Source organism: Myotis daubentonii, chromosome 10 (genome assembly GCF_963259705.1).
Source record: "Myotis daubentonii chromosome 10, mMyoDau2.1, whole genome shotgun sequence".
Taxonomy (NCBI): Eukaryota; Metazoa; Chordata; class Mammalia; order Chiroptera; family Vespertilionidae; genus Myotis; species Myotis daubentonii.
Window position 1 is genome coordinate 41,530,127 of NC_081849.1, and position 27,336 is coordinate 41,557,462.

The following is a 27,336-nucleotide window of genomic DNA, read 5'->3' on the forward strand; positions in this document are numbered from 1 at the left end:
ACATATTTTAATTTTAATTATATCACAATGCCTATAAAAGTAAATACAATTTACTTAAGGATTTACATCTGTTTGAATGTATTTGTCTATTAAGCTCTTTTGACCCTATTTTTAATGTTCTTCAACAACTTATTTCCTAAGCATATACTATTGTCATAAAGTCTATAGGGAATAATATGGTGTCATAATTCTTGAGGAAATTATAAGATGATGTTAGATATAAGATGTATAAACATAAAGGTCAAAGAATTAAAACCAGAAATACTGAGTGAGGGAAAATGTTTGACATAGAATATAGCATTTAGACGCAGTAGCAGAATTTCCACAAAATTTTCAGTCAATGTTTATTTTCAAAACTGTATAACTTATTAATTAAATAAGCTGGAAACACTAGAAAGGATTAGGATAAAACTGATAAATAGTGCCTAAGTGACCCCATAGTAAAAGCCTGACACCGAAAATTGATCTTCCAGATGAGGATTTAGCAAACATTTTATTTAAAAGGCCAGATAATAAATATTTTAGGCTTTGTTAGCCAGATGATCTCTATCACAATTACTCAAGTCTGCCACTGTAGAATAAAAACAGACATAGAGAATATGTAAATGAATGAGTGTCCGTTTTCCAATAAATTTTATTTACAAGCACAGTTGACACATGAGATTAAGCATGTGTACAGTGATTGATGAACTATGTATTTGCTGGCAATATAGAAATGTAGACATTTATATTTATATACACATAGTATATACATACATACATACATATATACATGAATTAAATTATAACATATTTCTATAATGGTTCAGATATTTATTTTATGCAGGCAAATGATATAACTATATCATTTAAAAAACAACAACTATAGTTCCTTTCTTGAAGATTTTTATGGTTTACTGCAGCCATTGATTTGTGATGGTTAAATCAATGTATTATTTTTGTTTGCATCTGAAACGATAAAGTATTAATTCAAACAAATTTTCAGTTGTCACACTGTTATATAGCTAGAGAATCCTTGAGATGTTTTAAAAGTACCACAGTGCATATATTAGAATAAAGATACCTTTTGAAAATCCTTGATATTAACCAAGTTGAAGGAAAATATGTGATCCTTTGCTCCAACATATAGCCTGCTCCGTTCCTCATCCAAAAGGAAGGTATGGTAACTGGAGCTGTTGGCCAAGCCATTGAAAGTGATCACATTGTTGGATTCCAGCATTTCTGCAAGGTAACAAAGCAAAACATTGGGTGTTAATCTGAGGTCCTACAATGAGCATAGACTTAACACATGGTGATCTGACTACTGCCTGCTATAGTTACCAATCAATGATTTCTCTTCATTGAACTATATAGAAGCCATTTCTCTTTAAGAAATAAGAAATATTCAGAAACCTTTATTTTTTTTAATTTCATTAAGATGGGAATTATACTCATTAGTTTGCTGAAGGAAGGGAGAGATATAGCTTGTGCACACTGGTTTGATGGAATCTCTTTGCACTTAGCAATGGATTAGAATGGTTGGAATTCTATATAAAACATCTTTAATTTTACAAATATTGTTGTAAGTGGCTTCATTTGCTACAAATCATTATCTAGAAGAATAAGCATTAGGGCCATCAAAGCAACAGTAGTCTGGGGAAACACTATTTAACTTCCTAGGCTATTCGAGGTCTCATTTTATTGCAGAATTTGAAACTTTTTGCCTTGGATATACTCCCTGATCAGGGTACAAGGTGCCCACAACTTAGCTTGGGACAAGTAAAGATCAATTCCGAGCTAAGACTACCGTCCATGTTTCTATATCCCACATAATACACAGTGCCCTGGCCCAAATTGTGAGGAAGAGGCAATACAGTTTCCCTTAAATATGCATGTAAAAGCTCAAGAGTAGGTCCATCTGTGATATTAACCTTTTATCCACTTTGTATGATATTAAAAAGCATGTGTTCACAGTCTAATCTGAGGATTCAGATTTGTTTTATTTATTTAGTGGAGTCATTCAACTACTAATTCAACAAATACATATTCAGTCCTTATTATGTAAGCACATAGGCATTTGCTAAGAAGTATGTGGGGAATAAGATTAATAGAACCTTTATGGAAAGTTACACAAATGGCATCAGAGAAACAAACAATGAAAAGAACAACAACAAAGAGAATAATAAGAACTGAAGAAGCTAACAGGGGATGGGGGAATTAATGTCACAAGAAGTGAATAATCCTTGGAGAAAGGGTGTGGCAATTAAACCTGGCCTTAAGTAATATATGGTATTTACAACAGCAGAAAGAGGTGTAGTACAGAATTCCATGCAGAGGACATGAATAAAGACTAGGAGGTAGAAATAAGGAAAATATAAGAGAAAGAAGTTTTAAGAATCTACTATATGCCAAAATCTGCTGAACGGTTTATAAGTACTAGTAGATTCACTTAAGCCTCATGGCAACACTATGAGATGAAATTTTCATCCCCATTTTATCTCATGAGGAAATAGACTCAAACAAACAAACAAACAAACAAACAAACAAACAAACAAACCAACCCAAGAATATCCTAGGTCATAGAGCTGGCTTGATGTAGACTCAAGATATCCACCTCAATCTGATGCCAGAGGCCAGGGCCTTTATATCTTGCTCCATATTACTTCTAGAATTTTTGAGAATACTAAGAACTGATTGTTGAGCAGAAATGTAATAATACATTTTGGGGAATGCAAATAACTGACTGTTGAGAAGTTTGGTTACCTCTCATTGGCACAAAACTTGTCTTAGTTAATAGGCTTGTCAATATTTGTATTATTCTATTTGCTATGCATTTGGTCTTTTTATAACTCTGTGAGTAATTTTATCAGCAACTATTGCTTTCACCATTAGAAGTATTTTGACAAAATGGATATCTTCCAAGACAGATTTCCCTTCAAAGGTCAAAAAAAGACTTACCAGAAACCTCTATTTAGAAATTGTACAAAAATCTCAGAGTCTGCATGACTTAAACAGAACTCACTTCCTTTTCTTTTCTCCATTACTGACATCATCACCATTCTGTATATTTTCAAATTGGTTGCAAATATCACTCACCCAAAAAATCATGCAAACCATAGCCTCTTCATCATCCACAGATCCAATTCAGTTATGTTTAACACTACAAGTTTTAACACTATAATAAGTTCTGTATCACTTCAGTTTTATTTAACACTATAACAACTTCTCTTACAGTTTCTTTTGCTTATATACTCACTGTCACTGTCTCGTTTGAATTGTCATGATTTCTTCCCTTAATTGTTATAATTATATTCCTTCTAAACTTCCTCTTTGGGTTTACATCAATAAATGATATTTTGCACTGCCAACAAAAGAATGCTTCTACAAAACCAAATATGACTTTTTTTAGGTAAATTTGAGAGAGAAAGCTTCCATTGAATCTCATAGAAAAAAATAAAGAAAAACAGGCAAGAAAATATTCATACTAAATGAAAGAAGGAAAGAATAACAATGAAATATCAAGCCAGAAATTTTTAAGAGAATATATCCAATACAGTGAAGCCTAAAACATTTTAATATAGAATTTTGAAATCTGGCACCCACCCATATATCCCAGGTAGGATAGAATTAGTAATAAAGGGGCTACAAATTATACAACTTATATTTACAAATGCTTTATTATAAAAACAAACTCTAGGAGTCCAAATGACTATAAAACTGTTGTAAAATATCTATAAAAATTGAAAGTATAGCTAAAGTACAAAGTCAGCATGATGATCATGATCATGATTATCATCACAACTAACATGTGCACGCCAGGCACTGTTTTAATCACACACACACACACACACACACACACACACACACACACATGAAATTAATTGTGTGTGCATTATCCTTTTCTTTTATAAAAGGAAGCTACTGTATAAAGTACAGTGAAGGCAGGAGTGAAAGGTATGAACATGAGACTACTCCACAGACTGTTTTTGATGGGAATTAAAAAGAAACACACCAATTACCAAAATATGAAAAAATGAAGAATATCTTTTCCTGGAAGAAAATATATCCAACATTTTGGATCTTTTTTCAAGTCAAAACAACTATTTGTAAACTCTTCCAGCTCACTCCCTCATTGTCAGAATAGGAGATAAAACGTTTACCAAAATGCAATTAAAGAGCACAGAAAAACAGAAGAATTGACTTAGCAAAGAGAGTAAATTCTGGTTATCAAAGTTCCAAACTAATAAGAAAATCAATTCTTTTTGAAGGAAAAAAAATTGATTAATGAGAAGATAACAGAAATGAAAGACAGGAAATAAAACCTGAAAATAGACATGTCTACAACCTAAAATGTCATCATCTTCTGGGAAAATCCAATTTTACAGAAGGATCCATTGTGGAACTTACTAATAAAGAAAGAATATATTTGGACTCCTTAATAAAAACAAATCAATAGTACTTGCTTTTCAGTACTATAGCAATGACTACTAAAAACTATAGCTTAAAGCAATAGTTTAACTGGTCCCCTATCTTCACTTTCTCTCACCTTTAATATAATCTTTAAGGCATCCTATATAATAAAGAGGTAATATGCAAATTGACCATCACACTCTCATGATGGCTGCCTACAACCAGGCCGGCAGGGGGGTTAGAGAAGGACGACCAAATGACTGAACAAGCAGGCTATGTGGGGTGACCAGGCCGGCAGGGGGGCCATGAAGGGCGACCAGGCCAGCGAGGGAGGGGGGCAGTTGGGGGCAACCTGGCTGGCAGCGGGGGGCACTTAGGAGTGACCAGGCCGGCAAGGGAAGCAGTTAGGGGTGACCAAAAAGGCAGGCAGGTGAGCGATTAGGAGCCAGCGGTCCAGGATTGTGAGAGGGATGTCCCGGATTGGAAAGTGTGAAGGCTGGGCTGAGGGGGACAACCCCCAACCACCCCCCCCCCCACACTGTGCATGAATTTTCTGCACTGGGCCTTTAGTCATTATATAAATTGTTGTGAGTATATTTCAAAAATATAATAGTGCCGGAACCGGTTTGGCTCAGTGGATAGAGCGTCGGCCTGCGGACTGAAAGGTCCCAGGTTCGATTCCGGTCAAGGGCATGTACCTGGGTTGCGGGCATATACCCAGTAGGAGATGTGCAGGAGGCGGCTGATCGATGTTTCTCTCTCATCGATGTTTCTAACTCTCTATCTCTCTCCCTTCCTCTCTGTAAAAAATCAATAAAATATATTAAAAAAATAATAGTTTTATTTTTTAAAAAAATACACTTTCAACTGCCACCATTACCTTAGCCCTATCTCCCTAATAAAAGTTGCAGTCCCTGAACTTCCTTTGGTCACATATATTGTTTCTGTTTCCAGAAGTCCCACAATTCTACAAGAAATGGCCAGTTTACTCTTTTCTAAACCTGGCCTGTCCCCTTTTGCTTCTAATTTATTTTCCCTGTTAATTGTGCTTCCACGTACAGTTAGAAGACACCTCTCTCATGAAAGCCTTGAGAATTAGCAGGTATTACTCCATCCTCTGATGCCCCACCTGCTTTGATCGTGACACACTAATGCATTAATTGCATGCCACTCATCTGCATGGGCATTAGGGTACATGCTTTAGTTCTCCATATAACGTTAGCACAGTGCCATAGGATATAATTATATGTGGAGGAAATGGTTAACTAGATAATTAATTATTGAATTTGAGAGCTAGAAGAATCTGATTACTGTCATTTACAAAAAAAGTGTAAGTGACTTTTATCCATAGCAATTGCACAGGTCAGATTTAAATTCAGTTCTCCTAGCTCTCAGTTCAATGTGCTTTCTAAATAAATTTCTAGGAAAATGTGGCTTTAATTTTTCTCTATATTTTGTTTTGCATGATTCTTGATATTGGTCAGTTTTTAGTACAAGTATATGCTGAAAAAATAAAAGTTGCAAACAATTTAGAAAATAACTAATGCACAATGTTAATTTTTATTTCTTGGAAGAATAACAATGAGTTTATATGTCATTGTTACATAAAGTAAATAAATGTTGTAAGGTGGACAACAATGATTAATACAAACATGAATTGTAATTAATCATTTATGTGCAAGATGATTAGTCAGTAAAACTTTAGAATTAAAGTGTAGATCCTTTTCTTACAGTTCACATTGATTTAATTTAGTGCTTTGAGAGATGGGATAGTAATCTAGAGATTGAAATTTTGTTTTGGATTCTGACTTATGTCTTAATTACTTATAAGGCTCCTTTACAGTCAGGGTTCTGTTATCAGTCAGCTCACCAGCAAGTGTTCATTAAATGCCTCTTAGTGGTAAGCACTGTGTTAGCATTAGCAAAGTGGGGAAAAATAAAAGGAGCGGGAGTTTCTCTGATTAATACAATTGAAAGTGGGTTATTTTCCAGATAGTCTTGGTTAATTATATACATACTAGAGGCCCGGTGCATGAAATTCATGCACTTGGGCAGTCCCTCAGCCTGGCCTGTGCCCTCTTGCAGTCTGGGAGCCCTTAGGGGATGTCTGACTGACGGTTTAGGCCCGCTCCCTGTAGCACTGCCACAGAGGTGGGAGAGGTTCTTGCCTCTGCCACTGTGTTCACCAGCTGTGAGCCTAGCTTAAGGCTTCTGGCTAAGTGGCGCTCCCCTTGTGGGAGTGCACTGACCACCAGGGGACAGCTCCTGCATTGAGCATCTGCCCCTGGTAGTCAGTACACGTCATAGTGACTGGTCGTTCTGCCATTTGGTCAATTTGCATACTAGCCTTTTATTATATAGGATACCACACCATAAGGTTCAGTCTGCTCTTTAACCCTTTTCGGTCCAACGTGGAGGCTGACTCAACAGACCAGGCGCTAGGAGCAGGTCCAACGTCAAGGCTGAGACACCGCAAACTGGCTCAACATTCAATCCCATCAATTAATTTGGACCAGACTGTTTGAATTACAAAAATAAAATTGGACTGCAAAGGGTTAAATTACTATCACATTCCACATGACTATAAAAAAGCAAATGTTTTCTTATACTCAAATATATGCTTCATTTTTCCAGTAACAAAACTATGGAAAATATTCACAGACAGAGAATTAAATAGTTATAAACCACTTAGTCACTCACTATCCTGTTGCATATGCCCAGTATAAGAATTTTAAAAAACTGCCTAAGAATGATTTCTTTGAATTGTTCTAATGCTGAGCTAATAAGCTTTTATTGAATAAAGAAATTAAGTATTTCATCAATATTTTTCCATCATAGGACACATTTATGTGAGTAACATACTGGAGAACATATTTATTTCAGTGTTCATGGAGACAGGAATCTGTTCAGTGCTTGGAGTTGGAATGTAGAGAGAAGGACACAAGGAAGCCCAGATGATCATCTAGACATTCTCAGGGATCATTCAAGTACCCAAGTCAGAGGAGCAGCTCTATCTGGCTTGGGGTGAGAATAATCTAAACCCTAGATTTGGTAACAGAAGGTGCTTACTACATGTGCATAAAGTAAATGAATACATGGATTTCTGATTAGGTGGGTAAAATGTATATGTTTATGAGTTTGTAATAGTGCATGTGGATTAGATAACCCATAATTTGTTCTGACTACTTCTAATCTCTTCATTCTCTAACGACACAGTGTCTGGGTGCCAAAAACAAATGTATTTTATGTTTGTTAGTTTAAAAAGTTAAAGTTGTTGCCAGATAGGTTGTTTTAATGTTTCTTTGTGGGGAGGGAGAAGGAAGAGAGGGCATTCATATAGCATGGCTAGACATATTGTACTCCTTAAACTGAAATAGATACATTTTTATTATTAAGGCTTCTGGTTTACCCATAAAAGGATTTCACTGGAATCAGATTTCCCTGGAGAGAGGTGGGAGGGCAATGGGAGAGAAGAGTGTTGAAAACCAATGAACTAAAAATGTTTCTAGATAAAATCATACCATGTGTTCTGGATATATTCTGATCTTAGTGACAATAATATCCTATTTATGATGGACACTAAACATTTCCCCTAATAACATGCTTAATTTTGGAGTCCACGTATTAATTAATGGGAGTCAGATGAACTAATGAAACTAGTTCATATAAATTCATTAACATTTCTTTTAATTTTTGACACACACAAGTAAAATGGGGGAAATGAAATTACTACATAAATGATTTGGGCCAAATTTCAATTGTTCTAATGTTGAGCAAATGAGCTTTTATTGAAGAAAGAAATTGAGTAGTTTAGTATTTTTCCATTATAAGACACATTTATGTGAGAGTAAATGTGGTAGGAAGCTAGACAGACATGAGCAGAACAGGACGATGGCCAGGCACAGAAGGTCACCAGGGGTGGAACCCTGCTTGCTTAGCAAAGTTCAAAACTGGGAAAAGAAGAACCGTGCCCCCAGGGTAACTTTCCCTTCCCTAGAATATGGTTGCGTGTGGTTGAGACCCCCTGACCTTTCCTCCCCTGGCATGTCCCTAGTCATGCAGTAGACCCCCTTGGAGGAGGAGCAAGGGGCCAAAGAGTGGTCTCATGGAACTCCCATTCAGGCCCTTATATAACCACTAGAGGCCCAACGCACGAAAATTCATGCAAGAAGAGGCCTTCCTTCCCCCGGCTGCCGGAACCAGCTTCCCTCTGGCACCCGGGACCGGGGCTTCTCTCCTCCGGCTGCAAGCAGGCTCCTGGGACCGGGCTGGCTTCCCCTCAGCCCCGGCTTCATCAGGAAGGACGTCCGGAATGATGTCTGGTCTAATTAGCATATTACCCTTTTATTATTACAGATTCCCTCAAGCATTAACCCCTAGGAATAACATCTAAGAGCAATTTTGTTTCAGCTCCAGGCACCGAGACGCAGCAAGACCAGACAAGAGATGCCATGGGTGACATTAGGACCAGCTACATTGACTAATGATCTCTGCTTGGGCACCGAATGACTCAGAGATCCCCTAGGATGACACAAAAGAAGCCAACAGGTTTGTTGAAAATCTTTGCTCTCTCAGGAGTCATTAAATCAAGCACATCCCTGGGTCACACAGGACCGCAGACTCTAAGGATTCTGTAGACCAGTGCAGGACACACAGACATTTATTGCCATAAGAACAAATATCTAATTCCGAAGCAGATTTAACTCTTTTTCAAGAATGGGCAAAAAAGTAGCATAAGTCAATGCATTATTGAACTTCCTTCTATACTTCATCAAAAAAAATGGCATTGCTTTGCTTTTACAAAGCAGCAAAAAAAGCAAAATGAAAACACTAAGAACAATGTTGTAATAGGTAATAAATGTTGTTTAGAGTGAAATATGATCTTTTATTCTCTGCTAAACACAAAACACATTAAAAACAAGACTCTCCCATTATTTTGAATGCAGAGATAAAAGGGGTAAAATTTTTCTTTAAACATAAGGAGGGGCACATTTGTGCTATATAGTTCTAATGAAACCTTCAGAGTGGTTCAATGTGAACAAGAGTCATGTAACATTATCTAAAGTCACTGGTTTCTTAATCCTTTCATTTTCCTGATACTTGTTTATTTTGCATATAAATAGTTAAAAGATTATCTCTGCCAATCACATTTTTACAACAATATTGCTATTCCTAAATTTTGGATTAAATAATTGAAAATAATTTTATACCTTCAAAATTTAAACATATTTATTTCTTTGAAAACACAGGATAGGTATTTTTTTCAACTTTCTCTTCAAATTAGTAAATTGTTATGAAAATAATGACCTATGAACTTCTACCTCACAAAACTTGCTTTAAAAGCTGATGTTATATATTTTGCTACATCCCTAAGTGGCAATACCTTTTTAATAAGATTTCTAAGATTTTAAAATTTTATTTTAATTTTATTGTAGGATCATTATTTTTTTTTAAAAAGGCATTTGTTTCTTATTAGGCTAAATGCCATTACTGACAAAACTCAAAATAATGTGGTATACTTTTTAAGTTCTGGCTTTTCCCAATTATAATTTGCTTTATCATTTCTAAACACTCAAAGGGGAGAAATTACTTCTACTTAAAAAAATAAAAAAAAATAGTTTAAAAGTTCATAGCTGAGTTTCTTTGATGAATTTAATGACTTCCACCTCATTTAGTAAATCAGAATCTAAAAAAAGCTACACTCACCCCTCTTGATAGGCTCTGGAGTTTATCAGCCCTGCTTTGCCACTTCATTAGCTGTCAAGAAGCAGTAAGTGATATTGCGATGAAAGTCTTGATTCAGGTATTTGAAAATGCTCTTATTGCAAAAGTAGCAATTATCAACAGATTTGAAGTCAAAAAGGGGGTGTATCCGGAAAAGCACATCATCTAAATACATGCATTTGGTTATCATCTTTGTAGACATCAAAGAAGGAGAGGTTGTTTGAACTATCAGTAGTTGTAACATTTACAAAAAGCACACACGTTGATTTAATATACACAGCAGTAAGTTATAATTGACCTTAAAACTTTTACCTTACAATCTTGTGAGGGTAACGAAATAGTGATGAAAATGCATATAGTTTTTAAAAGGGAGAACCTTTTGAAAAAGTTGTGATTTTGGTAATATCTGTGCTTAAATGAATTCTTACACTTGGTCTTAAACTATTATTGTGGCTACTCTTTTCTTAAATGTATTTTTGTTTTGTTAACTAATCAATTATACCATGAACTTCCCCTTGAATGTCAATATAGTATTTGAGGTTCAAGTGTTACTTTAGTGAAATTTAATTTGAATTATATAGCCTTTTATTTCCTCTCTACCTATTACCTTATTTCTGTGGCTGGTAAACAGAAAACTAAGCAGGAAAACCATTGGTGTATAAAATCTTAAATAACCCAACAAAAATTAGAATATATTTTCTGGTAACATTTACATGACATTATCTGTACATTAAGAACTGCTGACTCTGTCTCCGCCTAATGAAAGTATACATGTTAATGAATGAATAATCCTACATAAAAATAAACATTGTGTAACTTACTAAGTGATTGCAACAATAAATCTCACACCGTCTTTTATGATCCATAAAAGATGAGTTTTCTTTGATGTGCAGTGGAATGAAGGATTCCACCAGAAAATGAATTTGGGAAAATATTAACTATATCACTGTGTTATACTTCAAATTAACACATTAAAGACTGGTGGAGGTCTAGCTGTAAGGAAATTTGCTTAGGGAAACTATTAAACCCAATGATTCCCCACCGTGTATGTCACAGAGCCTTTTTAAAATATATAAAAGCACTCCTACTCCCAAGGACTATTTAGGGAGATACTATCATATTAATGCCAGGCATTGATTATTAAAAATATAACACAACTTCTTTTAAATACTGGGATGTTAAAATGTTTGGGAGAAAATATTTGGTGGGAATTATGTTAAAATCATAGGTATCACACTATTCTGAAAAAAATGAATGCAGCCCAATTCCCTTCTTTGTGCTTGAGTATTGTCTGCAATTTATTTTTTTTTAAATATGAAAACTTACTTTAAATAATATGTTTTTATTGACTTTATAGAGAGAGTGTAGGAGGAGGGAGAGAGAGAGAGAGAAACATCAATTAGCTGCTTCTTGCATACCCCTCACTGGGGATTTAGCCTGAAACCTGGGCATACACCTTGACCAGGAATTGAACCTGTGACCTCCTGGTTCATGGACGATGCTCCAACAACTAGCCAGGGCCACACAAGTCAGGGCTGTCCGCATTTCTTTATATTTTTGGAGGATAATGTAACAACAATAATCAATGTTTTCAGTAGATTCCTTAGTAAATTATAACACACTTTTAATATAAATTTCCAAATTAAAGAAAAATTATTTAAAGTAAACAGAACACTGAGAAAGGTTGTAAAATCAATGCAACAAATATTTAATATCTAATTCATATGAAACTGGTTAATATGAATTATCTAAATAAAAATTTAGACAGTTTTCTATAATTTCAATTATATGCTTAGAACTAAAAATAAGATGGATGTGAGATTTATTGTGACAATCACTTAGTAAGTTACACAATGTTTAATTATTGGTTTGTAAACCTGAAACTAATATAATACAGTATTGCAAGTCAACTATAATTGAAAAAATATTTAAACCTATAAATAAACATAAGTCACTTCCTGTGAGTTTCAAGAGTTTTTTGGGGGAGGTTAGAATACATCTATGTACACATTTGGCCCAGTTGTAAAATGATATATACTGTATAACCATTGTATATTTTTTAGTATATATCCGGTATCTATGCATATATATGCAGGCCTTGGGGTGGGGCATATGTCCCTCTGTCCTGGTCAGAGCGGGAGTCCTCCTGGAGGCAGAACAGTGGAAGAGGCCACCTGTCCTGCTCATTGAGGCCTGCTGAGTCTCATGGCAGTCACAGGGCTGTGGCAGTCACAGGGCTGTGGCAGTCACAGGGTTATGGCACTGGGCCTGCTTGCAGGCAATCACTGGAGGTCCCTGTCTTGTGATGCTTTGCTGAGTGAGCAGAATCTTCTGTGGGTGGGTGGGACTGGTGAGGGACCTTGACCAGGCATCTAGGTGAGAGATGACAAATTCTTGGCACATTTGCAGCCATTTCTCTCTCCTGACCCCTGGGGCAGACATGGTTAACTGACCACTGCATTCAGAATCCCCACACCAGGCAGGCAGCCAGACCCTCCTGAAGGGTGAGGGTTATCCCTGCCTGCACAGTGGGAAAGTGAGCCTTGCATGTACCAGGGGCTGAAAGCCAGGCCCCCGATGCTAAGAGGTAATGCCCAGGTCTCAAAGCCAGGCAGTGGCCCAGTGAGGCCTAGAACTCAGTCTAGGGCACTATTCACCGCATGGCACCTTTGGGTCCTTTCAGACCGGAATCAAATTCTGGGATTCCCAATCATGAATATGGGGTTACTGGCTAGCTTCCTTGGCATGCTCTGTAAAATATTAAAACCATTAAACAGATAGGTCTAATAAAAAAGGAGGGGCAGGGTGAGTTTGGGTGGGATGCTGAGTGTGTCAGGAAAGGCTCAGAGAACCATGGAATCAGGTCCAAGGCCACCGCAGTTTGGAATTCACTGCCCTGAGGAAGCCAGATCGGGTCCAAAGGGTGGGGGAGGGGGAGGAGCTACTTACACTGCTTTTACAAGTGGCCATTAACAGTAGGAAATATTTATTCACCTAATAAAAAGGCCCCAAAACACACGAATCAAAAACTATAGAACTACACATAGAAATGGGCACAAATGCACTTCTATATTTAGATATTTCAATAATGCTTCAAATAATTGATAGACTCAATATATATCTTAATTATATATATAAGATTTCAGAAAACGTATACATTGTCAACCATCTTGACATTTGTAGAACCCTCCATCCAACAAGAATACACATTCCTTCACCTCAAGTAAACATGAAACACAAGACAACCTACATTTTGAGTCATAAAGCAAGTCTTAATAAATGTAAATAATTCAAGCCATAAAATATGTACTCTGACTGCAAGGGGATTTTTTTGTTATTGATTTATTTCAAGGAAAATTGTGTTTTCATGCTGAAGCAGCGTGTCTGAAATGCTTGAGTCCCAATGTCCACTCCTCTCTGAGAGTATTGGAATCCTTAAAATGACAGTAGCTAGTTTGATTCCATTTGTGTGCAAGACATTACATTTTACAAAAGCAGCTGTTTTTCATGGAATTTGTCCAGGTTTTTTTCCTCGGGATATAAACCAGTGACCTCATACTTCCAACTCAAGACCTATCTATCAACACTCTTTCCCATGCAAGATTTTCATTAGGCAGGATCCTTCCTATGGCTGAAGCAGCAGATTGAGGACTACATATAATAGTGTCTCTTTAAATTAGACTCAAATATCTTTAACTCCCAATAGACTTTCATAGCTTTAAAAATTTAATCCAACATTTGCGGGAGATTTTGGATGTCTTTTAGCTTTCATCAAATCTATAACTTCCTAGTCTCCAGCTCTTACATTTTAAGAAGTTGATGTACTTTGGGCAGGTGTGGCTTATTCTTCCTAGACAATTTGACAAAAACACTTGACCTCGCCTACACCATGTTTTCCACTTTGGGAATTTTTCTTGGTAGAAGATGAGAAATTGTGTCCACTTGTATCAAACATTGTTTTGAGTGGTTACCAAATGTAGTCTTCTTGGTTTCAATACTTGTTTCCTCTTTATAATCATTAGCTTCTTATAATCATACTAGGGGCCCGGTGCACGAAATTCGTGCACTGGGTGTGTGTGTGTGTGTGTGTGTGTGTGTGTGTGTGTGTGGGGAGTGTCCCTCAGCCCAGCCTGCCCCCTCTCACATACTGGGAGCCCTCAGGCATTGACCACCATCACCCTCCAATCGCAGGATCGGCCCCTTGCCCAGGCCTGACGCCTCTGGCCTAGGTGTCCGGCCTGGGCAGCGGGGACCTGCAGTGGCAGCGGGGGGCGCCGCGATTGTGCAGGCTCCGCCCCTGCCCCTGCAGGATGCCTCTGGCTGAGGTGTCTGGCCCGGGCAGCAGGGACCCACAGCTGCAGCGGCCCCACGATCGTGGGCTCCGCTTTAGGCCCAGGCAAGGGACCCCTAGCTCCTGGGACTGCCAGCTTCGACCATGCCCAGCTCCCATCGCTGGCTCCACCCCTACTTCCTGCTATCACTGGCCAGGGCGGCAAAGGCGCTCTTAGCTCCCCCCTGGGTTTCCGATCACTGTCAGTGGCAGGGGGCTTCTTCCTGCTTTCCCTTTCGCCTCCCTGCATTGTGCCTACATATGCAAATTAACCGCCATCTTGTTGGCAGGTAACTGCCAATCTTAGTTGGCAGTTAACTGCCAATCTTAGTTGGCAGTTAATTTGCATATAGCCCTGATTAGCCAATGAAAAGGGTATCGTCGTACGCCAATTACCATTTTTCTCTTTTATTAGTGTTATTAGTGGAGGATGAGGAAGGCCCAAGTAACATGTTTTATATGTATTTCTACTCTAACTTACGATAAAACAGTTTTTAAAGCATGTGTTCTCTTTGCTGGTAAGATCGGCTGAGATTTCCTTATCTATATCACTAATGTTTTTTTCTTATATTTAAGCAACAGGCTATCATAAATAATATAAAATATATAAAGTTTCACTGTAGGTTTAAGGAAGATCAGAAAAACTGAGTTTCTGTTTCTGAATAGCATGTTAATTCTACATCTGATTTATGATGAAACTACTGGCAAGATACTATGTCTTTCTTTGCCTCTGTTAAACCACATGTAAAATACCTGCAAACTTGAAAAGAAAAAAAAAATGATGTAATGTCTGACTCTCTTTAAAGACTTTTCCTTCTGGTATTATAATGATTCCAGTTTTTTAAAGTTTCTATACAAGTCTTTCCAATTGGAAATTTGTAAATTAGAACAGGAACTTTTAATTGTTTTATTTTTTTTCCCATAGCCTCTGGAATCAAATGTTACCAGAGTTTATATAATGCATCAAAAAGAAATAGAAATGATGGGGTTTATACTTCTGACTACCTGCAGTGACAGCAGTATGCCATTTTTACTCATACCATGAAAAGTACTTAGTGACTTGGAGTCAATTCAAGGTTGCACTTTCCACCTGTGAGCCTTTGAGCAGAAAGCCTTATAGTAGTCTTTGCAAACTTCTCTGACAAGTAATCACGCACCCCTGAAAGAGTGACACTTAATAAAATGCTATTGTTAGAGCTAAAATAGGATTCTTGTATCATTTATGACTTGAAATCTTCAAAATAACATTAGAAAAACGTTTAAATTAACATTGCATAATTGAGTGAGATACCAAATATAGTTTCATTATTTTGCTTAGTATTTCTTGTCTGTAGCGGAATTATTTGTAAAGTACACATTCCAATTCTACGTATGTGGCATGTTTCTGTGGGAAAGTTTGTATGTATATAGGTCTGTATACAGTGAAGATACACATGTCAAAGAGACATGAAATGTATGTGGGAATATTATGTTTTCACCAGCTGTGCGTTCTAGCCATAGGACTTTTTCCATATATATTTATTTGAATGGAAGTCATAGTCCTCCATTCTGACCCATAAAATGTTAATCCTTTCAAGAACATCTCAATTTCTTTTGTTTAAGGGACTCTGTATAACATTAGCAAGCGCCAATCCTTACTTATAACTAACCTTTTCACCTTAAGGTGGATAAACAGACTTGAAATGTCTATAATGCATGCCAGCACTGATTTAAAATACATGTATGGAATCCTTTATTTTTTTAATTTCCCCCCCAAAATTAGCAAACAGCATTGTAATTTTCAAGGTCAGTACATTTGAGCAACTGATTGAATGCTTTATGCAATTCGGACATTTCCTGGAATATATGCATGGGCAAAAATGTATTCTTTTGAATGACATTAGAATGCATTTTAATCATTACATTTTTATGAAAATTGAAAGCTTTTATTTGTCTTTCACACTTCTACAAAATCCTTTTACCAATATTTTACCATAGGTATGTTTACCTGCAAAAGTGCAGGTATAACTATTAGCTATTGTTTTCTGTACTCTAAAATATCTACATCCTTTGAATTACTGTACTGCATTTTTTACTTCTTTTTAACTTTATTTTTATTGTTGACACTATTACAGATGTTCTCATTATACCCCCACCCCCTTTGCCTACCTACATGCAGTCCCCCCTACTCCTTGCCTCTGACCATCACCACACTGTTGTCTGTGTCTATGGGTTATACATATGTGTTCTTTGGCTAATCTCTTCACCTTCTTCATCCAGCCTCTTCCTTCCCCTCTTACACTTCATTATTATTAGTTTTAAAAATCCTCACCCGAGGATATTTTTCCATTGATTTTTAGAGAGAGTGGAAGAGAGAGAGAAAAAGACAGAGAGAAATATCGATGTGAGAGAAGTACATCAATTGGTTGCCTCCTGCACATTCCTGACCAGGGCCTAGGCTGGGGAGGAGCCTGCAACCGACATATGTGCCCTTGATCAGAACTGAACCCAGGACCCTTCAGTCTGCAGGCCGATGCTCTATCCACTGAGCAATACTAGGGCTACACTCCATTATTGACAGGTGAATTATATCTGCAGGAATCTTAAAGGCTTTGTATTCAGAGTCTGTTGATTGTAAACTTGTTGATGACCGCACACTAACTAATACCTAATAATGGGACTCTGAGGAGCCTATCTGCTAGGAAAAAAATAAAAGGTGTATTTACATTCTTACTTACTTTAATGGAGTGAGTGTGTGAGTGTGTGTGTGTGTGTGTGTGTGTGTAAACAGCACTAGCAGTCTTTTCTGAATATCTAGAGCATACAGCTAGTTCAAGCAATTTTAATATTCTAAGGTATTTTTGAGATTTTAACTATTAGGATATTAAAAGTGAAGTGCATAATGGTTGCAATCAGACTCAGAAAGTCACAGTAAAATGAACTCAAACCCACACACCCTTTTTAGTTGCCACTACTATAACCTAGTTCAAGACATTCTTCTTTATTACCTGGACTAATGCAACAGAATTCGACATGAATTTGACTCGACCATTCAATGCATTGGACACAGATAGATGAGGTGAGCCTCTTAAAACATGGATCATATCATACAACTCCTCTGCTCCAGTTTCTGACATGATGGGGCCAGTGTCTGACTGAATCCTTCCTCCCTCACCACACTAAGAGATATAGTGCTTTTCTGTCTTAGATGTTTAGCAGATATTATAACTTTGATCTAGAACAGTGATGGCGAACCTATGACACACGTGTCAGAGGTGACACGCGAACTCATTTTTTTGGGTTGATTTTTCTTTGTTAAATGGCATTTAAATATATAAAATAAATATCAAAAATATAAGTCTTTGTTTTACTATGGTTGCAAATATCAAAAAATTTCCATATGTGACACGGCACCAGAGTTAAGTTAGGGTTTTTCAAAATGCTGACACGCCGAGCTCAAAAGGTTCACCATCACTGATCTAGAATCTTCTAATCCCCTCCCCCTCCTCTCTACTTGGCTAACTTGAAACTTAGTTTCAAATTAAATGTTACTATTTCGGTGATGTCTTTCCTGATGTGAGAATCTATAATAGGTTCCATTGTTAAATTTCTCATGAGATCCTCTGCTTCATAGCATTTATCATAGGGTGGAACTATACATATTTACTTTTGCCATAATTTTATTTACTTTTCCTCTCTCCAGCTAGACAATGACTTTCTTTTGGGTAGCACTATATGTATGTGTGTGCCTCCTCTACATAACATAGTGCCTAGCACAGTGTAGGTGCTCAACAATAGAAAATGTATGTTTGTGTCACCCCCTCTATTTTGAGATAAGAATCTGTCACGATGTGGGAGGTGATGGGTATGTCTATTGCCTTGATTGTGGTGCTGGTATCATGGCTGCTTGCGTATGTCCAAACTCATCAAATCTCACACATTAAATAGGGGTAGGTTTTGTATATAAATTACACTTAAAAAAGAAAAAAAAAACTAAACAAGCTACCACTTCGTATACAGTAAGATTACTGTTATGTAAAAACAACAACAACTAGAAACAACGTATTGGTAAAGATGTGGAGAAATTGAAACCCTTATGCATTACTCGTAGGAATGTAAATGGTGCTGATGCTATGGAAAACAGTTTAGTGGTTCCTCAAAAACATAAACATAGAATTACCACTCCTAGATATATATTCATGAGAATAGAATTACCATGGGACTCAGATACTTGTACACCAAATATTCATAGCAGCATTATCCCACTAGCCAGAAGGTGGAAATAACCCAAGAGTTCATCAACTGATGAGTGGATAAACAAAATATTGTATATACATACTTAGAAATGTTTAAAATGGTAAAATTCATGTTATGTATATTTTAACACAATAAAAAGGAAACAAAAGCTACAACATATTATGTAAAATTCCATTGCTAAATGTTCTTTCATTAATAGTTACGTATTGTTGTAATGACCTGAATTTTACTTTTTTCTAGAATTTTTAACATTATGTTTTTGTTGTTGTTGATGATGTTGTTTTGTTAAATATATTTTTATTGATTGCAGAGAGGAAGGGAGAATGAAAGAGAAACATCAATGATAAGAGAGAATTATCCATTGGCTGCTTCCTACATACCCTCTACTAGGGATCAATTCTGCAACCAGGGTATGTGCCCTGACCAGGAATTGAAACATGACCTCCTGGCTCAACCACTGAGCCATGGAGGTTGGGCTATATTATGTTTCTGATAGAATATAAAAATTCTAAAATATGACAATAAAGAAGAAAATTGCACATAATCGTTTTTGTAGATGACAAATCATTTCAAAGTTGGTCCCTGACTTAAGATGAAGCAACTTTAACATGAGTAAAAGCAATACTCATTTATCTTTTCCCAGGTTAACAATGCTTGGTACTGTACTCTGTGCTGATGCTGGCCAGTACAGTGAGCTGCAGCTCTGAGTCATACATGCAATCATGAGGGTAAACAACAGTCTACAGTGTACTGTGTTGCCAGTGTTTTGTAGATATTGTGTTCTGAGCACATTTCAGTTAAGCTAGGCTTAGCCTAATGTTTGGTAGGTCAGGTGTATTAAATGCCTTTTTGATGTATGATATTTTCAACTTAAAATGAATGTATCAGGAGGTAATCCCCTTGTAAGTCAAGGAACTTCTGTTATAGGTCACACTGTGCTCCTAAAGTAAATTTTATGGACTAATTTTTAAAGCTGGCCATATAAGAGTTTGTAATTTTTTTAAAAAAAGCTTGCATCTGGTAAACAATGTTTTTTGCATATCATTAATTCAAAACATTTTACTTTTTTCAGGTTTTTCAAAGAAAAGGACTATATCTTTAGCCTGCTCTCCCTTCTTTATAGAAACTCATTAGAATACTTTGTCACTGTGCATACTGAATAGCCACTTCAACCATTTATCAAGGTCTTAAAGGTACAGTATTCACAAAACTCTAATTCATATTTTAACGTTTGACACAGTTATTATGGTGATATCGAAAGATTGTTCCTATACTCATAGATGTAGCAAGTTTATCTGAAACTGCTACAACTTACAAGAGCAGCAAATTTAAAAAAAAGAAAAAAGAGAAAAACAACCTTTGTAGTACTACTTTATTTTACATTACTATAAAAGAAATAGGGTTATAGGTTTTTTTTTTAAGAATATTACACATAAATCCTGTTAAATAGTAAAACACTTTAGATTCCAAACTCCTACAGGAAGCTCTATCTGTCTACCCTCACTGTACTTCCAAGGGACCTGACATAGTAATTGTGGGGAAATAAAATTAGAACACCACCTCTTCACACCAGTTAGAGAAAAGCATTCCAATGTTAAGGCAATTTGCAGTTTGAGAAATGCATTACTTAATGATACCATAATTCAATCACAGAGTAAACTGTCAAAAATATATAGTTAGGCTGTTTTAGCTCTTGATGCTATCTAAGCATGAATGCTTCTAGTAATTTTAGGATTGGAAAGACACAATTTAACCATTGGCTTTAGATAATGCCCATGTGCAAGCTGGGTGTGGGCAACTGTGCTCTAATGAGTTTAATATTGTCAGTTTCATAATTTGGACATTTTGCTATTAGAAATCTAGCAAAGGGACACTAAATATTAAACACAAAAGTCCCACTATGGAAAGCATGAATGTCACCCTAGATCAGCGGTTCTCAACCTGTGGGTCGTGACCCCTTTGGCGGTCGGACGACCCTTTCACAGGGGTCACCTAAGACCATCCTGCATATCAGATATTTACATTACGATTCATAACAGTAGCAACATTACAGTTATGAAGTAGCAACGAAAATAAGTTTACGGTTGGGTCACAATATGAGGAACTGTATTTAAAGGGCCAGAAGGTTGAGAACCACTGCCCTAGATGGAATAAAAGCAGGCATAAAGATTATAAGTTGATCCCAAAAATGTGATTCATAATCCCAATTTATTTCTGAAATAATTCATGGCTTTTTAAACCTCGAGAGATAGCTATGAGCTCTTAATGAAATCTGAGGTACCATAAACTTAGAGTAGAAAATATTTTTTAAGGAGTATAGTGACTCCACATTTATTCTTACTAACAAAATTGCACCCAATATTGGTACTGAAATATTTTTAACTATAGAGCATTTTGTGGGGTAAAAGGAAAAAAAATCAATATGCATTCTGTTCTACCCTATGCCAGGCGCTCTTTCAAACCCTTTATTACATTATCCTTGTAATAACTTCATGAGCTAGGTAGTTAAGCTATTTTTACAGATGGGAAGACTGCTATTCAAAGAGATAAAGAAACATAGCTAAGGCCTCAAAGCCAGCAAGTGTCAATTTAATGTCCCAACAGACCCTTATTTCAACAGCTTTTTCTGGTAGGACAAAATGTTGTTTCGCATGAGTAGTCCAGGAGAATTCTTTTTGGTGAAGTAAGTTTTAAATTCAAACCAGAAATTAAAATGTGAACCCACAATCTACATGACAAACACCACCTAGAGCACTAATTACCCCAAGCACACTCAGGGACACCAGGAACGCTGCCTCCTCTACTTTAGGAGAGCCAATGTTAGAAGGCTTTTACTCTACAAAACTACACATGCAGAGGGCAAGCCCATGAAGGCGGTGGCTTGAAGTGATGTGTGAAATGATTTCATTGTATAGTGTGTACATTCCCCTGCTTTGGAGATTGTAGAAATACCTTGATTTGCGGAGAGAACCGCTAGATCCCTATGGTTTCATTTTGGAACCGGTACTAAGTGGATGCAGGGCAGGCATGCTCAATCACATGTGAAATGCTTTTGGATACTGACTTTACTTTAGACAACAAATAGCGGTTTAAAATATTGACAAGACAATAGTCAGGAGAGATATTAATATAGTCTATTTCTTAAATCCTAGATGAAGCAATATTTAATGCTATAAATACTTTACTTTTTTCATTTTTATATGTTTATCATTAAAAACAAAAACAATGTAGCCCCAAACTGCTTGGCTCAGCATTAATTTTAATCCTGACCCTAATTCACATGCTGAGAGCTTAACCTGCTTAAGTACACAGTATTTAACATTGGGTCTTATTGGATTTACTTGGAATAAAGTGTTACTGAAAGAGCTAGGATATTTAGCTTCACATAATGTCAACTAAATACTATAAATATCATAGTTTACTAATTTATTTCTATACTCATGGGCAGAAGCTCCTATATGCATGGAGTTTGCTGAAACATATGTACTAAGTCCCTTTTTCTCTAATAAAAGTCACTATAGAAACAATTTGATGCTGTTATTTTCTGTGGATGACTAGTAGAGTCGATGACTCATGTACACTCTAGTAGGATTTTACAAATGCAGATGTGGGGAGGGTGGGAGATCATGGGGAAAGTGAACCAGAGTGCCCTGCTGGAGTCAAAATGATATTCAGACTTGGGTAATTTCAGGAATTGGAGTTGGGACTCCTCATCTGATTTAGGACATGGGAAGAGGAAGAGAAGAGAGGGAAACTTCCTAGCAATTCTCAGGGATTAAAATCGGAGGATGATTCTCTAAGAACAGTAATTTGTATTTTGGGCCCATATCCTTCAGTTCTGGCATTGCTTTTTTTTAGAAAAAGAGAGGATTAAGGGAAAATTAAGAGATATGTTTCATTTAAAAACACTTTTCAAAATACAGGTTTAAAGTCCTCTTAGCAGGATGTTACTAGTCGACTGAAAGGAAATCATTAATTTCAGTTTACCTACTAACAACCAGAGTTTGAGCACCTCAAGTTCTGAGAGGCAATGCCCTGCTGACGAGTTCCAGAAAAGTTCTCAGTACATGGTGGCTTGGCAACGTTGCAGTTAGGTCTGTGCAGTGCCACAAGGCCTATGGAGAATGCAGATGCATAGCTAAGTACTAGCATTACCTTGTCTATAAATTCATGCTAATTGGATTAGATTTGTTATTGATAACAAACCTGGAAACTCCCATAAATAATTAGGGAGACAGCTGCTGCATGGAGGCTGGGATCCTGCACTAGGACTTGTATACTAAAGTCAAGGGAATATAATTAATTACCTAATTCAATTGCTGATGAGTCCCTTATAAACTCAATTTCTGAGTATCTGCAGGTAAAAGACCATTTAACTTTCATATATAGGTAAGCAACGAGAGGGCATTATTGATAAAGTTGTCAAAAAACACATAAGTTGTTGGAACTGTGTTTTGATCCAAAATTATTGATTGAAAAACCCTAGCTTTTTCCACTATACATACAGTTTGTGTAGTATTTTCTTAGTTCTGTAAATTATATTTAGTGGTATGAACTTAAAATTTCAAGTGATATATAAATATGTCTATGTGAATACACACACACAACACACACACACACACACACACACACATATGTATGCCTGTTAGAATACACTTAAATAAGCAGTTCAGTGAGTGGCTGGTGAGAGAAAATATCTACCAAAAGGTCTAAAGAATTAACTTTTAAAAAATATTTTCATTAATTAATTTATTTTCTTTAGCACTTGATGTTTTTTTCATCATAACAGAGGCTGCTTATCTTTCTGACCCATCAGATTGTCTCCCCAACTGCTTCCCCCACAACTCTGTAACTTTATCACTCCTTTAAAGAATATTAAACTATCCTTATTTTACATGAATGATTATTTCAGATTAGCCGTTAATTTTCAGAGACAGCACAATTAAAATGATGAACACTGGTGATTTCAAACTCAGCATAAGTAATACTGAACATTCTGATATCAAAGATGCATAAAATGAACTAAATATTTTCTGAAAATGAGATAGAAAAACAGTATCATCCCTCAATAAATATATTTTATAGTAATTTTAAATAACTGAAACTCAATAAAATGAAGAGTACAAAAATATTTTTTCTACATCTCTAAATTTTATAAATTTATATTGACCAATATTTAGGAAAAATCTTATTTTTAAATTGTTGATCATCTTCTTATTGAATCACCTTTTTCATATGGCATTGAGGGAAATTATATTTATATGGGGAAATGCAATTAATTTCACAAAGTACTATTTTAACAGAAATGTTAAATCATAAAACCAAAGAATCTTTGTTCTTGTTCATAATACTGCTTTATCATTATGTCCTGAAACAAAAAAATCAAAAAATAATTCTTAACATACTTCTTATTCCCATGGTACAATAGAATCTTCATTTTAATATATTTTCTTATACATTCATATTGAGAACCTCCAGTTTACCCAATAATTATAGTAAACATGAGTATATACGATATGCAATTATATAAAATACGGAGGGTGGAAGACAGTTGGACAAGAAAGATGAGACTTCTAGTAGCAATGTTGAGTTAATGGCTAGACAATGAATTTTGTGAACTTTACTTGTGTTCTGCTATATCCCCAGGGCCTAAAACAGTGCTTATCACATAGTGGGCATTCAATGAATATATGCTGAATGAGCAAATTCTGCAAATGCAGCCCAGATTTTCTGGGCCATGGTGTAACAAAAATAGCAGATTGATGTGATAATGAAAAGACAGGCAGCTTTAAAGACACAATGCATCTTGTACGACATGTTAAGAAATAAAGAATTTTTCTGGAAGATGAAGGGAAATCATTGAATGTGGAAAAAAAAAATGGAGGGGGAAGAGACCTGACCAGGATTCAGACCCAGAAAGGACATGTGGTTCTTAAGCTATCTGCAGGACATGTGGTTGAGGTGTACAGATTGTAGCTGAATAAGAACTGAAGTCATTGAAACTCTGAGTGAGCACCACACTCACAGCCTCCCTCTGAATAAAAGGATCAGTATTTGCTGTCATGCTATATATCATGCAACCACAGTTTAAATGGTTAGAGAGCTCTGCCTGAGCCAAAGTCTGCACTCTATATGCCTCTGACATGGCCTGGCACAAGAACACTTTTCAGTAGGAACATTTTATTATTGAATCCTACCTGAAAAGATTAAATGTCCTCTCTTAGGGATTCTGAATACTGGAGACACAGAGAAATGAGTATGGCAAACACCCAGGCACATAGAGAGAAAATTGTCAGAAGAACCCAAGACAATTAAAGTCATGAAAAGGCAGAAACTATGAGGTGGAGAGTACAGATGAATTTGTAAGTGGTGTGAATAGAATAAAAGAAATGGCAACAATTGGGTGCAAATCTTTCTATGTCATTTAGATATACGGTTTGATAATTCTAATGTCTTCATTTCCTAGTTTAAGCTTAATACTACTCTAAGAGGATAAAAGAAAAGTTACTATATCTATTTTAAAATTCAAATAAAAGAAACAAACAAATATATATTAATATTTAGGTTATTTATTTAGGTTATTTTGTTGAAATGGCTTCATTTTGAAAAGCATTGCAGTGATGACTGCAATGTTTTGAAGAAGAAAATGAGAGAAGTGGGCCACAGGCTAACCCAACAACTACCGGCTGATAGAAGAAATGGACGACAGAGTCCAGTTGGCTTTGTTGACTATATTTACTATTTTCATTCCCATAGATTATACAACCATATCTAATTCAGTAGTGAGGTATCACCTAATAATAAATAAAGGCACTCTGGTTTATGATCAAGGATAATTCATATGTAAGTGAAATTTTATTCTGGAATTCTATGTTGTAGGCTGAAAGTCAATTAGAAAACACTGCTCCTGAAAGAAGTCAATGAAGAATAAACAGAGGCAGGAAGACAAAATAATATGTCTTTTGGGTTGTTGTGCCTTACATTCAAATAACCTTTGCAAAGAATCAAATTAAATGAATGTGAATATCGCCCTCTCCTTTCACTCATTTAATGCATGTTGTTTTTACAAACTCTTTTGTTCTGTTTGCAGTCGACATGCTGACACAGCAATGTATTGTCTATTGTTTTAATTTCTAACACTTAAAAACAGCAAAGCTTCTATACTGTGGATTGTTTGATTGCTCTTATTAATAAAGATAACAACAGTATTACAAACATACATAGACATGTTAAAAAGAAGGAAGAGACTTCCTGCAAACGTAACCAGCAGAAGAATTAAAGTATGCTTCAAATAAGAGGATAATATTGTTTCTAAACCTTGAGGGAAATGAATAATGGCCATCTACTTATGGAAATTAAGTACTTTATTAAATCAATTTAACCATTTTATAAAAATATTAGATGATTAACAGAATATAATTTTATTTTAGAATCTGAAGGGAACCAACTGGAATATAACATACCTACTAATTTACAACAGATATGACCTTTCTGCTATTTGAGCTAATCTTTTTAAATATACATTTTTAAGATTATCTTCATTATCTAAATTTATCAGAATATGTTTAAATTTCTACTTAGCTGTAATATATAACTATCTTTTTGAGGTTCAAGTTTATATCACACTATACACACCTAGAGTAATGATTGCAAGCCCGACCTTAGATTGCTGTCAATTGGCAAGCTTTAAAAAATGTTGAGGCTGCCCTGGCCAGTTTGGCTCAGGGGATAGAGCATCAGCCTGCAGACCGAAGGGTCCCAGGTTCGATTCCAGTCAAAGGCATGTACCTTGGTTGCGGGCACATCCCCAGTGGGGAGTGTGCAGGAGGCGGCTGATTGATGTTTCTCTCTCATTGATGTTTCTAACTCTCTATCCCTCACCCTTCCTCTCTGTAAAAAATCAATAAAATATATTTTAAAAAAATGTTGAGGCTAATATAATTGATTCTGTGCTGAGATATGTTGTCAGTATTTTATTTTTTGATCAATATCATCAGGTGATTCTAAAATATAGTCAGTGTTGCAAACTCTACATTGTCCTCAAATACATGAAATGTTGTGATAAAAATAATACATATTGTAAACTGTAAATAGTACTATTAAGTAAAAAGACTTCTCAATATGGAAGAGAAAACAGGGGCATTAGGTTTCTCTGTTACTTACGCTATCTATGAAAATAACGGAACATCATAAAATGTTCAAAACACTTTCTGCGGGTGCCAGGCCTGGGCGCTAGTCTTGTCTTTGCCACACATTTTTAAGAGTGAAAGCCAATGAAAAATCCTAAGCTTCTGTCTTATAATTAATACAATTAATAAGTTGAATTGCAGGCTATCTAATATCACTGGTTTCCCATTGTAAAATTTGGGCATTGCAAATATTTATTCTAATTTATGTATCTACATAAATGCTCTTAACTGTAAGCCTTGCTTCCTGGAGCAAAATATAAGTGGTAGTGAATGATTTTCAAATTAATTATGTTTACTGCTTTTTAATAGGAATTATTATAATTTCTATTCTTCAGATATTGAAACTAAGACTCATAAATATTAAGAAAAAAACATTTTTCCAGAATTTTCTTCCTGCTCTAAAAAGATAATACCATCTTTTTTTTGTTAGATTGCAATAAATTGCCTACAATGAACCAATCAGAAAAA

At 35.9% G+C, this 27,336-nt stretch overlaps 1 protein-coding gene across 2 annotated transcripts in view; it reads right to left on the reverse strand.

The window, feature by feature from the left end:
• SEMA3A (semaphorin 3A) overlaps nt 1-27,336 on the reverse strand; it is a 193,916-nt gene that overhangs the window by 137,379 nt on the left and 29,201 nt on the right. For both annotated transcript variants that reach the window (XM_059712176.1, XM_059712175.1), the window contains one exon: nt 1,064-1,221. In XM_059712176.1, the coding sequence (XP_059568159.1) occupies nt 1,064-1,221 (158 nt within the window). The remainder of the gene's footprint in view (nt 1-1,063; nt 1,222-27,336) is intronic.